Here is a 13888-nt window from a genome sequence, read left to right as displayed (position 1 = left end):
CAGATGCACTTGTAAAACAAATACAATTAATTATTTTTACAAATCAGAATACTATAATATCAATTGGATAAATTTTTGATTTTTGAAATAATATTGATGCAAAATTTATTTATAATTTAATTTTTATAATTCCTTGAAACTATTAAATGATGATGATTAAAATAATAAAATGATGCCTCTTGCCCGTAAATTTCATGTGTTGAATATATTATTTGCAATATTTTAACATTATTTAAAAAAAATAATTATGTTTTAAAAATTTGAACATATCTTTAATTATAAATTTGGTTGCACATATAGGTTCTGTATTTTTTTATAACTGTCTTTTTTTAGAAAAATAAAAAATAAATCTTGATTAGCAACTCAAATATTAATATAAAAAATTCATGGCGTTACTCACACTATTAAATTAAAAAATAAATCTTGATTAGCAACTTAAATATTATTTTTAAAAATGTGAAAATTATATTCAAAAGTTCGGGCGAAATAGTGTAATTTGATAAGAAAATAAAAAAGAAAAAAAATATATTAAAAACCCGTAATGCAAAACTCTGTGTACTCAAAGCACGTAATAAAAAGCAGCATAAAAAATGAAGTTAATTTCAAAGTGAAGCACCAAAGTCAAGTCTGGCTAGCTAGCTGACCAACAAAAACAAGAAAACCAAGATTACCATAATACTAATAATAAATAAAATCTATTAATTAATTTGCAATTTTCCTGTATCAACTTGAACTCAATCTAACAAAGTAAAAAAGGAAAAAATCTCTCTTTCCTCACTCAATCTCGGCTTATCCTGCGCACGAGCCGGCATCCACCTCTCAGATCCTCCTGCTTTCCCACACACTCTCTCTGTACTCACCGATCAAGCATAGTAATCGTCAGTTATCTGTACGGATCCATCTGCTCAGCCTTTTTTAATTTCATTTCGTTTTCATCATAGTTAATTACTAGAGCTTGCATGCGATTAATCTGCCTGTCATTTTCTGTTTGTAAATCGAAACCTTGAATTCAAGAATGTCTTGAATATTCTTCTAATCTTATTTTTTTTTTTGTTTTTGTTTGTGGTGCTATGTAGTAAGTATTAGTATGTGATGTAAGGATTTTTGTGCATTTTCGGAGTACAGTCAGTTACGTCTGTTTCATATGCCAGTTTCAATAACGAAAATTATTCTGAGGTTTTGTTTTGTTGAAAAGTTGGAGAAACTGGGAATTGTGGAATTCCAGTAATTTCATGGTATACCCACTTGCTTTTAATTTTTTTTTAAATCCAAAGTGATCTCCTTTGTAGAGAATACTTGATCAATTTTTTAAATCCAAATCGATCTCCTTTGTAGAGAATACTTGATCAATTTTTGTGGAGTGTGGATGACAATCTTATGCGCTTGTGTTAATTCGTTCCCGTGGTATCTAAAATGTGTTTTAATTTGAATTAACTCATTTATCATGACATGGTTTAAATACAAGTGGAATCTTATTGTTTTGAGCATATTATTTGTGTGATGATAACCATGTACACGTTAGCTCTTCTGATCTATTTAGTGTTCCATTTTTATTTGTTTCTGTGTATTTTTTTATGATCGTTGGTGTCGCAGAGTGGGATTTATAAAGGTTTTGAATCATGAGCTGCTTCGGTTGTTGTGAAGAAGATGACATCCATAAAGCTGCTGACAATGGAGGTCCATATGCGGTTAAAAGCTCAGCTGGTAATATCTGCCTGCCAAGAAGTTAGAAGTGTTGTAGCAAGAGTAATTTATTTCAATTTAATGGATACCTTTATCAATTTGAATTTGCTGAATGAACTTTGAAAGATTTTTATGGTGTAAAACACTCTGTATGGTTTCAATTAATAAATGTGCATTTTTTTCCTTTTTTATAAATTGTTTTAGTGAGAAGTTTACTCTTTTATTTTTGAATTCAGGTATCATTATTGATTCTATTTCCTGATTTGAATTTGACCAAGCAGGCCATGTCGGAAATTATCATGCATCAGAAACAGCTCCCAGGGGAGGAACTCAGGCTGTTAAAATCCAGCCTATTGAAGTCCCTGCAATATCAGTGGATGAACTAAGGGAAATTACAGTTAACTTTGGGACAGATTCTTTGATAGGAGAAGGATCATATGGAAGAGTATATTATGGTGTTCTTAAAAGTGGGCAGGCTGCAGCGATAAAAAAATTAGATGCCAGCAAACAACCTGATGATGAATTCTTAGCCCAGGTTTCTTTGAAATCCCAAATTGTTGCATCTTCCATTTCAATTATAACTTTGGAGTTACATATCAAATGTTTGTGTGACTTCAACAGGTCTCCATGGTTTCAAGGTTGAAGCATGAAAATTTCGTACAATTGCTTGGGTATTGTGTAGATGGAGGTTCCCGCATACTCGCATATGAATTTGCTTCTAATGGATCTCTTCATGATATTCTTCATGGTATTTTTTATCAAGCCTTTCAGTGTCAATTCTTCTGATATGAAAGTTTAATAGTTCATTTCATTTGTGCAAATACTTCAACTTTTTTCTGATACTGACCTGTTTTATATGCCTAGAGCTGGAGGATTTTTTAATCCCTTTAGAATCCATAATTGATCACAGTTCTCATTCTTTTTGAGTGGTGTTCTATGTAATTAGAGAAAAGAGCTACAATTTATCATTGCAAATTCATATGACATGGCATCTTTATTTTATATGGATGGACTCTTTAGCTACGTGAACTTGTTTTCATTTGATTTTGCATGCCTAAAAAATCTTTGGTTGGTAGACACATATTGCATTGCAAATGTTCCTGGTTTCAAAACCCAGCAATAAAAACCTTCGCTGTTAAAAAAAGGGTCCAGTGGAAATCCATCAGCATTTGCTTGCTTGAAATTTTAATGGATGTCAAAACACCAACATTAAATGATTGTTAACGAAAGTGTTTCTACCATGGAGTTGAGTGTTTACAATGCTTTTATAAGATTTCAAATACTCACATGTATTCTTTGGCTCTTACACCGACATTAGTTATTATTTGCTATGCTTTTATAAAAGTGCAAACACTCACATTTATTCTTTGGCTCTAACAACAAAATACTGGCTCATATTACTTGCATGATTAATGTTTTAGTTGTCAACGTTAATCAGGGAGGAAAGGTGTTAAAGGAGCACTGCCTGGTCCTGTCCTTACATGGCCACAGCGTGTAAAAATTGCTGTTGGTGCTGCAAAAGGGCTTGAATACTTGCATGAGAAGGCTGATCCTCGCATCATTCATCGTGACATTAAGTCCAGCAATGTTCTTATTTTTGATGATGATGTTGCAAAAATTGCCGACTTTGATTTGTCAAATCAAGCTCCTGATATGGCAGCACGTCTTCATTCCACTCGAGTTCTAGGAACATTTGGTTATCATGCTCCCGAGTAAGCTAGGGTTGATTATTTATGGTTATGTTATTTTCGCATCTTTGTTTTACCATGTCAGAAGCTGTTTTGGTATTCTAATATGTTGTTATGAGGAACCTAAAGGACCAAGCTGCTTATTAGATCCCTATCTGAGATTTTTACTTGATGATTTAGTTTCCCTTTTGGAACTTAAAATTGAGTAATGCTCCATTGCTTGCTAGAAAAAGAAAAAAAAAAAAACTTGTATGTTTCTGATAACTGTGCTTAGTTGAAAGCTTGTAAATTGTAGTTACAATTTGATTTCCTCGTGTCCTTCCCTGCTATCAACTTAAACATTAGTTTATTTGCTAAGATAACCCGCTTTCAAAATCTTGATGTGAGAGCACATGCCGTGCATTGACCATCTTTGTGGTTGGCAGATATGCAATGACTGGACAATTGAATGCAAAGAGTGATGTGTACAGTTTTGGTGTTGTCCTGCTTGAGCTTCTGGCTGGGAGGAATCCTGTTGATCACCCTTTACCTCGTGGACAGCAGAGTCTAGTGACATGGGTACCAATCACCATTTGTTGTCTCTTGGCTAGCACTTATTCTCTACTTCCAAGCTTTTGAAACCTGTATGTTTCTTCTTCTCTTCATCCTGGCTGACTACTGAGTTTTTGCATGTGTTAGGCTACACCAAAACTCAGTGAGGACAAGGTTAAGCAGTGTGTTGATGCAAGATTACAAGGAGAGTGCCCACTCAAGGCAGTTGCAAAGGTATTTACTTCACCCTTCTAAAATTACTGTGAATCAAATTAAAGGACACTTCTATAATTGAAAAATCAGCTCGTCAATTTGTTCAATTGTCTCCAAAAATGCCACCATGAAAAACCAATTTGCATCCTATTCAAATGGGGCTTTGCATTGCTGCGTGATTCATGTGGCCTTCAAGAGGTAGAAATCTTCACGGCATATATAAGGTGCTGGACTCAGGTGTCTATAAGTGCTTCCTTTAAACTCTACGTGTCTTCATTACAGATGGCTGCTGTTGCTGCCTTGTGTGTGCAATACGAAGCTGATTTCCGGCCAAACATGAGCATTGTGGTTAAAGCCCTCCAGCCCCTGCTAAATGCCCGGCCAGGACCTGCTGGAGAATCAGTAGGCATGTAATTCTTTCTCCACACCCTCAGTGTATGATAGTGCATGTAAAAGCGCGCATCCATATGCAAGCGTAATATATCAAGGTTTTGTTACTTGCGCATGTAGCAAAACATTTGGACAACTTTCCCCGTGCTCCCATTATTTGACATGCATTTGATTTTATTTTTTCATGTGTGAAGCCGCCCATCTTGTCATATGATTTTACCTCATTTCTTTTTTTTCTTGTCATGTGTGAACTTATTTGGGCTAGGTTTATTTTGTTTTTTGACTCCATACGGGCTGAGTTGTCTGAGCCTTGATGTTTCTGGGTTTTCATTATATGGGCATCTCCTTATCTTACTCACCTTTTCCCCTCCTACTTTATGACGGGTCTATCTCAGAGGTAAAACCGGAGAAAGAAATGGTTGAGGATAGGCTCGGAAATAAACAGAAAGTGGGTGTATAAACTGGGTACCAATAGTTTAGTCTCAGCAGAGACCACGGTCATCGCTGCTTCAGGAAGTGCAGCCACTGTTGTGCCTCCTCTCAAGTAAAAATGGGATTTACCATGAAAACACGAGATTATTTGCCACAAAAACGTTGGAGTTCAAAAAGGTAGTTTTACCGAAAATTGCCCAATGAAAGCGGGGAGTAAAGAATAGTGCCACGTTAGCTTTGATGCCTGTGTTTTGCTGCAAAGCCAAATTAATTTTTTTTCTTGCGTAGAAAATGATGTTTAGGTTCTGAAATGAGGTAAGAAATAAACATTAAAATGAAAAATTTGTAATCATGTTAAGTAGAACTTGTCTTGCAATTCATGTGATTGGAATTATTTGATAAAAAAAGAGAGAATTATATATATATATATTTTAAAATTGTATTAATTTTTTAAATTCTTGATTCAAGTCATGATCTAAAGCATCTAATTTGAAAAAAATATTAAGTTTAATTTTTAATTAATTGTACAAGGATGAAATTGAGGTTTTTTTTAATTATACAAAAAGATATTAAAATAATAATAATTAAAAGAATGATGATCAAAATTAAAATACATATTAAAATTTATATTTAATTCAAATGTAAAATTATAAAAAAATCAAATTTTATATTTAATTCAAATGTAAAATTATTCAAATGTAAAATTATAAAAAAATCAATTTAGTAAAAAGACAAAAATAAATAAAAATCAAAATCAAAATTGACATAAAAGTAAAAATAATATTGTAATTAAATGGTGAAATTAAAAAGAATAATAACTTTTATAAAATAACCAAGAAAAAAAAGAATTCAAAACAATGAGTATCAAATTAGAAAACATAATACTATCAATTTGAATTGAAGAATAGAATTAAAAATAATAAAACTTGTACAAAAAGATCATGTCAACAAATTAGAAATTCAAAAAATAAGGATCAAATTAAAGAATATAATATTTTGTAAATTGAGATTTTTAAAAACAAATAAAATTTATATAAGACTAAAAATGATAAATCAAAAGAATAAAAATAAAAATTGAAATACCAACAACCAAAAGATCAAGTTATAATTTTTAGTGACATAAGTGACACCTATAAAGAAAAAACACGATAATGTTTCAATGACCTAATGAAAGGATATCTTTAAATACTTGAAGGCTCCACTTCTGCTTGGAGAGCCACACATTCACATTTTTTTAAATTTTTATTTGTTTTCCTTTTCAATTATCTTTTTTTCTAATGAAAAATTTAAAAAAGTGTTCATTTGTTAAAATAATAATAATTGTTTTCACCAAAAAAATAAGAAATACATTAAGATTACAACTATTTTTCGTTAAAAATCAAAACCATAATTTATAATAGTCATCTTAATATATTTGTATTGTAGAATATTAATCTTATTTCATTCAAGTTAAAAATTATGATGAAAAATATATTGTTAGCTAAAAAATAAATATGTATATTATGTTCATAATAAAAAATAATTATGAAAATATAAAGAAAATAATTTTAAATTTTTATATTACTAAATTGTATATAAAAGAAGAAAAAAAGATTGTATTGCTCGTTTTTCTTCATTTAAAAAACAATGAACAACGAAAAACTAGGGAGAGCTTCTAAAATGTGTTTTCCATACCGGGAACAAATTTGAAAACGTGTAAAACTAGATTTTAATTTTTCTGGATAGAAAAATATTGCTTTGAACAGTCATTTATGTTTTCTTTTTCCTTTTTTGACTCTAGTTTTTCAAGGAAATTAGAGTCTAACTCTATTTTTGAATAGCTGCTTAGCCCTTGACTTTGCCTACATTCTCCCAAATGTCCTTAATTTTGATTTTCTTAAAAATTTGTTTTAGTATAAAATTGAGCATGTAAATAGATTTAACATAAATTAGCAGAAAACAATGTCTTGTGCATCAACATGTATTTGAAGGAACTTCGTCACATTTATATCGAAATTAAAGCTTGCGCATCTTTGTAACTGATACTATTCGAACATAAAGTCTGAATAAGGCTTGCTGATCTTGGTGAGCACCGAGCTGGTTCATATCGAACAGTACTTCGCAAGTATACTCTTCAGCGAAACACATGTCGCTGAAAACAGTGTCTTTTTACCTGGAATTATTTGTAATCATAATCCTAAGGAGCATTGGGAATCCGTGTTTAAATTTCTGAAAGGATACTTTTCATTGTTCCTTTATCCGAGTTGAGCTTCGTATTGGTTTCTCCTCCTTTATTTTGTATTACTGGTCAAATGATCAATGATACACTACAGCTATGACTTCGTCCTGGAATTCTAGACTTGGCCATGCATGAGAGCTCGCTCTGCTTTTCGTGAGCCCTGAGAAGCAAAACAATCAAAGATTGATGTGACCACATACTGCAGACATAAAGCTTCTGGCTAGAAAATTGGCAATCCTTTGGGTTGACACTGGAAATCACGAGGTGGCATTTAACCTCCCCAGTCCAGCTGTTCCCGGAGTAATAAAAAAGGGATCTGAATCAGAGCACGATCACTTCTTCCACCATGTGCTCTTGGCACTCCCGTCTTCACAACTCGAGCATAGGTAGCTAAACAAGACAGATCATGTTTGATGGAGGAATAATTAAAAGAGAGGGGAGGAAACGAACTTGCAAGTAAATTTAGAAGCGAAGTTACCTGAAGCCGAACCTTCTCCTTTTGCACCTGCGGTAGCCATAAAATGAAACTTTTAATAACAACTCAGTCTCATTGGTTGTCAGCTGTTTAGCTAATCAACCGCCTTCGGGACAAGGTGATTAAAGCATGAATTGTGGTTTGCAAACTCATCCAAAGGACATGGTCCAATAAGACACTCTAACTGAAAGATCCCCAGCAAAAAAACTCAAGGGTAAATGTTTTTTACAGGAACTAGACCCCCGACCATCAATATGAATCTGTGGTTTCAATACGAGAGGCATTCACTCATATTACTAAATCAATAACTCAAGAACACAGACCTAAACAAATACTAACTCATCAAAGCTTCAGTCTCAGAATAGTTTACTATAAGACATAAGAATACCTGTTACACAAAAGAAGAAAAAATACGTGCATGTCAAATGAGAATAGGCAGAAGTGCATCATTGACAAGTGGGGACCTATACTGTCAACAACATCAAAATACCAAATTCAGAACACACTTACCAAGCAAATAAGAGTTCAAAAAACAAATCAAACAAACCAATTTCATTGAACGATGGAGACAATAAAAACAGGTTAGATAGGCGGATCAGCTATTGTGAGGAAGAAATAAAAGATAGAAATCAGCATAGGGGAAGACAACCTGGAAATGAGACCGAATCAATTAGGACTCTATGAAAACCTTAACAATCACACAACGCCTAACAAAAATACAATATGACAAAATATTGGTCTATGACGATACCGATTCACTTTGTTATCAAACTATTAAATGTGCATCTCACTGCTTACTCCAGGTTTGATGAGCCACACACATATTAACTAATCTGACAAATCATCATCAAGAAAATCAAGACCGTCATCATCTGTGGTAACTCCTCCAGCAGCAGGAATAACATCCAAAGGCTCAAGTAACCCCCCTGCCAATGTCACCATATCTGCAGGTCTCTTTTCTTGATGGTCATTCTCATCCATTACATCTCCATCAAACTGTTCCATCTCATTATAAAGGATATCCTAAAACAGGACGAGAGGTTTCAGCAAGTTCTCAAGCACTCCATGAGGAATCAAGGCAGTGTGTGAAAATTAAAGGAAAAAAAGAGAGGAATTTTTGGAGAAAAAGTAGATATAATTTGAGGTACCTCGTCTTCTTGCATGGGTTGTCTGTCTGACTCCACAAGCCAGTCATCCAGTATGTTTTCTGTAATTAAGTTGTCAAATGAGATCACATCACAAGGCTTTCTTCGTTGTTGTCGTTCTCTTAGTCGCAAATTGTAGTGGACATAGGTAAGCTCATTCCATCTCTTCCTAGACACACTACTCTGCCTTTTACTGTGAACTTGATCATATATACTCCACGTGTGTTCACATACAAGAGATGAGCATGTCTGGCTTAACATGCGAATGGCAATTCGTTGAAGCTCCAAGCAATTTATCCCATGTTGCTGCCACCATGCAGCTAATAAGAAATTGACAAGCGCATGCATTTAGATCACTCCTTGATTTTGCATAATAATACAAGAGAAATCACACTAGCGAATTCAATTTATGTTTAATTAAGATGCACGGCATCTCAGCCAACATTACCTGGATTGAGCTCCATTCTAGTACTTATAGCCAAATCAGTTCCAAAATCTGCTTTGGCAGACACAAAATCAGGTATCTGCTTGGGTCACACAAAAGAAGATCAACAAAATTAAGAATACATAATAAAACATAAATTGATGAAAATGAAAAAAACAGTTTTGGCTGCATTTTGTGGCATCATTTAATGCCAGCACAAATTAATGGAAGCCCAACCTTCAGACACCAAGTAACTAAACCGATATAGCTCTAACATTAGTCGAGTCCTAAAAAATGATACAACAACAACCAAAAAGAAAGAAGAAAAGGCACATTACCTGCATGGATGCAGAAACTCTTTTCCCATTGTCAGCTTCTAATCGAACAATGCATTCATTTAGACCACGAATAACCTCAGGATTCTATGACAAATAAATGAAATAAGGACAAGGTGGAATGGGAATGAGCTTAAAACTAAAAGGGATGTAGTTAACATAGCTCATACCAATAGGAAATCAGGACGATAGCGGTAAGATGGATTAAGAAAGTAAGCAGCCACATAAAGAGGGTGGTGAAACAAGGAGCTCCATTGGTTTTCTATCACGCTCCAGAAAGGTCCATATTTTCGTGCATCATCCCCATGAATAGCTTTAATTGCATGTTTAGCTCTACACATGTCATTATATATATGTGCTATTGATTGGGTTTCATCACTATCTATCTTCTGAAGAACAAGTGCAACTGGTTCTAAAGATTTTATCACATACTGTATCTTCTTCCAGAAAGTGGAATTTAAGACAATTTTTCCAACTTCTCTACCATCATCTGATTTGGTAAAACGAGAGGATACCCATTTATTTGATAGGAACATTTTCTTAAGACCCACCCTTTGGTCCAACAAACTTTGTAAAGTGAAGAATGTAGTGCCATATTTAGTAACAGCTGGCCTGAGAAGTTCCTGTCCCTTTGTGAACTCTTTCTTCATATAATTCAACAACCAAGTATTGTTGTAAATAAACCTTGTAACTTTTTTAGCCTTATCTATGCACTCTCCTACCCATTTTATATTCAAAAAATCCTCTACCATTTGATCAATGCAATGGATAGCACATGGTGTCCAAAATAAATTTCTTCTTTTCTCTTCTAGCATCTTCCCAGCGGCCTTAAAACTGGCAGTGTTCTTAGTGATTACCTGTGATGGAAGCAAGAAGAAAACAGCTAATTAGGCATCCATTTATGAGTACATTTGAAACAGTGCAGCACGAGAAATATTAGAAAGAGATGTTTAACTACCTGAACAACATTTTCCTCGCCAATCTCTTCCACCACCTTGTCCAACAACTTGAAAAGGCTGGTGGCATCTTCTATTATATCAGTGGCATCAACAGAAGAAACAAAATATACACCTCGGGGACAACAGACCAAAAGGTTTATTGATGTCCTACCCTGGAGATCATTCCAACTATCAGCCAAAATAGAACAACCAGTAATTATCCAAGATGCCTTAAATTCTTCTAGATACTCTTTAATGGTAGTGATCTCATCCTGAAGAAATCGACCAGATATCAGCCGGCTGGAAGGACCTTGCAGACCTGGCCCATACTGGCCAACCAACTCCAGCATTTTGTGGAAATATGGGGAATTTGCTGCATTTGAAGGCAATCCTGCATGATAAAAGAATTTGCAGATGGCAGAGATAACTTCCTTTCGAGCTTTCTTCTCAAAACCCATCTTTGCTTTTGTTTGCCTGTAGTGTGATGATGTTTGGCTTTTAAGAGACTTCAAAAACACTGAATCCAATCTTGATCTTTTCATTGGTGGTTCAGCACCATTGCTGCTGCTACCAGGGGACCTCCCCTTCATGTTATTTCTGATGTCATTGTCAGAAAATTTATCATCAATGACCAGCAAATCCTTACTTGAATATTGCAACAACCCTCCCTCATGTTCCTCCTCTTCCTCCTCATTGTCTGAGTTGGTATAGAAAGTGGATAAATCTTTAGATTCAAGTTTCCGATTCCTTCTTCCAGTACGGTGCCATTTCATGTTCTCCTTGATTCTAAGGTACACTTCCTCAGGTGCCTTGTCACAGTAGGCAACTTCCCCAGGGATCCTAGCCAGATGTTGTTTAAATCGGTTTATGCCTCCACTAATAATTTTTTCACAGTAGTTGCACTTCACCCTTTTCTTCTTTTCATCTTGAGCAACACAGTGTTCCCAGCCCGGGTCTACATATCCTAAGGATCGAAGAGAAGCAAACCTTATAACCAAGTTCTTGTCACCCACCACCCTTTTGCCTTTTTGTTTGTAACTACAGGAAGCTTCTTCCATGTCATCATATTCATTAGCTTGGAAAGCTAAAGATGCCTGTTCATATTCAGTTTGCCTTCGTTTTCGACCTGAACGGCATCCTTCCAGGGTTTTTCTCATATTGAAGCATACTTCCTCAGGAACCTTAACACAGTGAGTAACTTCACCAGACATTCTAGCTAGATGTTGCTTCAACCTGAATATTCCACCACTGACTATTTTCCCACAGTAGTTGCATTTGACCTTCTTCTTTCTTTCATCTTGAGCAATGCCATGTTCCCATCCAGGATCAATATATCCTGAGGACCGAAGTGGAGCCATTTCTTCAAACATTTGGCAATCAGCACTGCAGCAGCAGCTTATTTCCTTGACTGTTATATTCAAAGAAGCATTAAAATAAACAAACAGCTATAAGAAATGAAAACATTTATTACCATCAATTTAAATTTTTGAGCAACTGAAAATTTACTTGGAGAGGGGGGGGGGGTGCAAAAGCACCAGAGAAAGGAGCATTCCCAACTCAGAAACAATAATATTGGAACAAAAGAGATATAAACTACAATAAAATCATCTCCTGATATGCTCATGGGATTGGTACTTCTAGTTTACTGGAAAATGTTGAAAAAGGACGTGCAAATCTGTAAAATCCTCCATATTATCACTGGTCTTTATGTAACATTAAAAAGGATTAAGAAAAAAAGATCTAGCTAATATAAAATGAGCATGGCTGAACAAATTATTATCCCAGAGACAAGCTAGGTTAACCAAATGGGTGATGAATCTGGTGGTGGAACACAAATTAGGGACTTCAACTTGACATGAATTTCAGTCTTAAAACAAACTAAACAAAATCCTTAACACCAACAACGAAAATCTCACATATTCTGCCAGACTTGCTAAAATACCAACACCAGCTACATGTACAGAAAAAAATAAAATAAAGCAAAAGAAGATAGATCTACAGAAAAAAATAAAATAAATTAAAAGAAGATAGAATAGGCAATTCTGACTTCTGAGTTTCACGAACAGCATTCAGCAAGAAAATAGGAAAGAAATTCAGTAATAGAATAAATTACCTTGTTATTACCCTGTAAATCCTTTCTCTGGAGTCTCCTGCTGCATGTACCCCAAAACCTAGTTGACTTGTGTTTCGTCCTCAAAAGTCAAAACCATAAAATGGGTCTTTCAGATAACCCTGTGCTAGTTACCAAAAATACAGAAACCAGTGAGTTGAGAACCCAAAGAGCAAGCAATGAACATTAAAACAAAAAAAGTAGCTAAAAAAGTCAAACAGAGAATTTACTACAACAAGGTGGTCTCAGCAGGCAGACAGAAAAACAAAGCATGAAATGACACATAGAATTTCTCGAAGTTTCTATTCAAAATCAATCAATATCTCAAATACAGATATGCAAAAATCATGAGAATAATAATGCAGGCACATCCACTTCCACTAAGTATTCCAGTCCATTTTTCAGAGCTTGCAAACCATCATTTATGTTTTTCGATATATCTCATAATACAAAAAGATACAAGAATTACCAGTCTGCAAGTAAGTGTACTACTGAAATCTGCAGGAAATGCAAAAAGAAAAAAAACAAAAAGCAGTCAGAACCAAGAAGAGAATTAAGAACAAAGATTACCTGGCACGATATGCACATGCAGAAACTAAAGACTTGATGGCATTATTTTACAAAAAGAAAAATAAAAAAAGGTCTATGAATTCTTAATTACCAACTTGAACTTGGACTCGGCACCGGGCTTTTCATAAAGAGGAAACAGGTCAGGATGAGATTCCCATACTTTCTTTCTGCATGCAGCTTTAACCTAACACATAAGAAGCAAACAAAAAAAAAAGTTAATTTGACAACAAGAAGCGATGGATGGAGAAAACAAAGCGAAATCGCCCAAAGAGCTTAGTTTAAAAACCAGCAATCGAACATCAAAGAAAGTTCAATTGTTGATTATGTATTCAAACCCTAGAATTAGCAATTTTCTTAATTAATTAGTAGAGCTCATAAGAAAATATAGCAGCATATGGATTCGGAAGAGAAACAATTAAGGGATTAGGTGTGGTGTTAAAATAAGAAATTGAAGGGGAGAGAGAGAGATTTGACCTGAGAGAGAGTGGGGCGGGAACTGGGGGGGAATCCTATCAAGACCTTGTCCTCATCGCCCTGCATTTCTTTCTGTAATAATCTCCTTTTTGGGGGGGCTGTTGCTGGTCTTTGCTGCTGCTTTTCTTTCTTATTTAAAAGGGTTTCTCTCTCTCCTTTTCTCAAAATAAATAAAAACAAATTAATTTCCTTTTATTTTATACCTAGGAATTTAGTTTTCTTTGGATAATTTGTAGCCGTATTTCTTTTTTGCTGTCATGTA

General features: G+C 34.6%; 2 protein-coding genes across 14 annotated transcripts; one reads left to right on the top strand and one right to left on the bottom strand.

Annotated features, from left to right (window-relative positions):
- The first annotated feature begins 690 nt into the window (after positions 1 to 690).
- Positions 691 to 4737, top strand: LOC105136727 (pto-interacting protein 1-like). 2 transcript variants are annotated; one of them, XM_011042185.1, is made up of 8 exons: positions 691 to 889; positions 1594 to 1704; positions 1965 to 2218; positions 2305 to 2431; positions 3122 to 3395; positions 3797 to 3929; positions 4050 to 4136; positions 4398 to 4737. In XM_011042185.1, the coding sequence occupies exons 2-8, from the start codon at positions 1620 to 1622 to the stop codon at positions 4527 to 4529; spliced, it is 1092 nt and encodes a 363-aa protein (XP_011040487.1). In that variant the 5' UTR covers positions 691 to 889; positions 1594 to 1619; the 3' UTR covers positions 4530 to 4737. The 2 variants fall into 2 exon arrangements, with proteins under 2 accessions (XP_011040487.1, XP_011040493.1); XM_011042191.1 differs by lacking the exon at positions 691 to 889 and adding an exon at positions 1125 to 1235.
- A 2109-nt stretch (positions 4738 to 6846) lies between these two features.
- Positions 6847 to 13771, bottom strand: LOC105136680 (uncharacterized). 12 transcript variants are annotated; one of them, XR_844402.1, is made up of 13 exons: positions 13627 to 13771; positions 13244 to 13336; positions 13052 to 13080; positions 12586 to 12704; positions 10493 to 11880; positions 9705 to 10391; positions 9538 to 9621; positions 9224 to 9299; positions 8779 to 9095; positions 8429 to 8653; positions 8019 to 8099; positions 7634 to 7660; positions 6847 to 7545 (listed from the first exon to the last, which is right to left on the bottom strand). XR_844402.1 is itself a non-coding variant. In XM_011042127.1 (12 exons), the coding sequence occupies exons 5-10, from the start codon at positions 11840 to 11842 to the stop codon at positions 8459 to 8461; spliced, it is 2709 nt and encodes a 902-aa protein (XP_011040429.1). In that variant the 5' UTR covers positions 11843 to 11880; positions 12586 to 12704; positions 13052 to 13080; positions 13244 to 13336; positions 13627 to 13771; the 3' UTR covers positions 6847 to 7545; positions 7634 to 7660; positions 8452 to 8458. The 12 variants fall into 12 exon arrangements, 5 of the variants coding, with proteins under 5 accessions (XP_011040429.1, XP_011040443.1, XP_011040417.1 ...); XR_844399.1 differs by having other exon boundaries at positions 7634 to 7938; positions 8026 to 8099; XR_844405.1 differs by having other exon boundaries at positions 8045 to 8099.
- Between the last annotated feature and the right edge of the window lie 117 nt (positions 13772 to 13888).

The sequence above is a fragment of the Populus euphratica genome, unplaced genomic scaffold (assembly GCF_000495115.2).
Source record: "Populus euphratica unplaced genomic scaffold, PopEup_1.0 scaffold2.1, whole genome shotgun sequence".
NCBI lineage: Eukaryota > Viridiplantae > Streptophyta > Magnoliopsida > Malpighiales > Salicaceae > Populus > Populus euphratica.
Note: the sequence above shows the minus strand (reverse complement) of the source record. Positions and strands in the feature narration are given on the sequence as shown.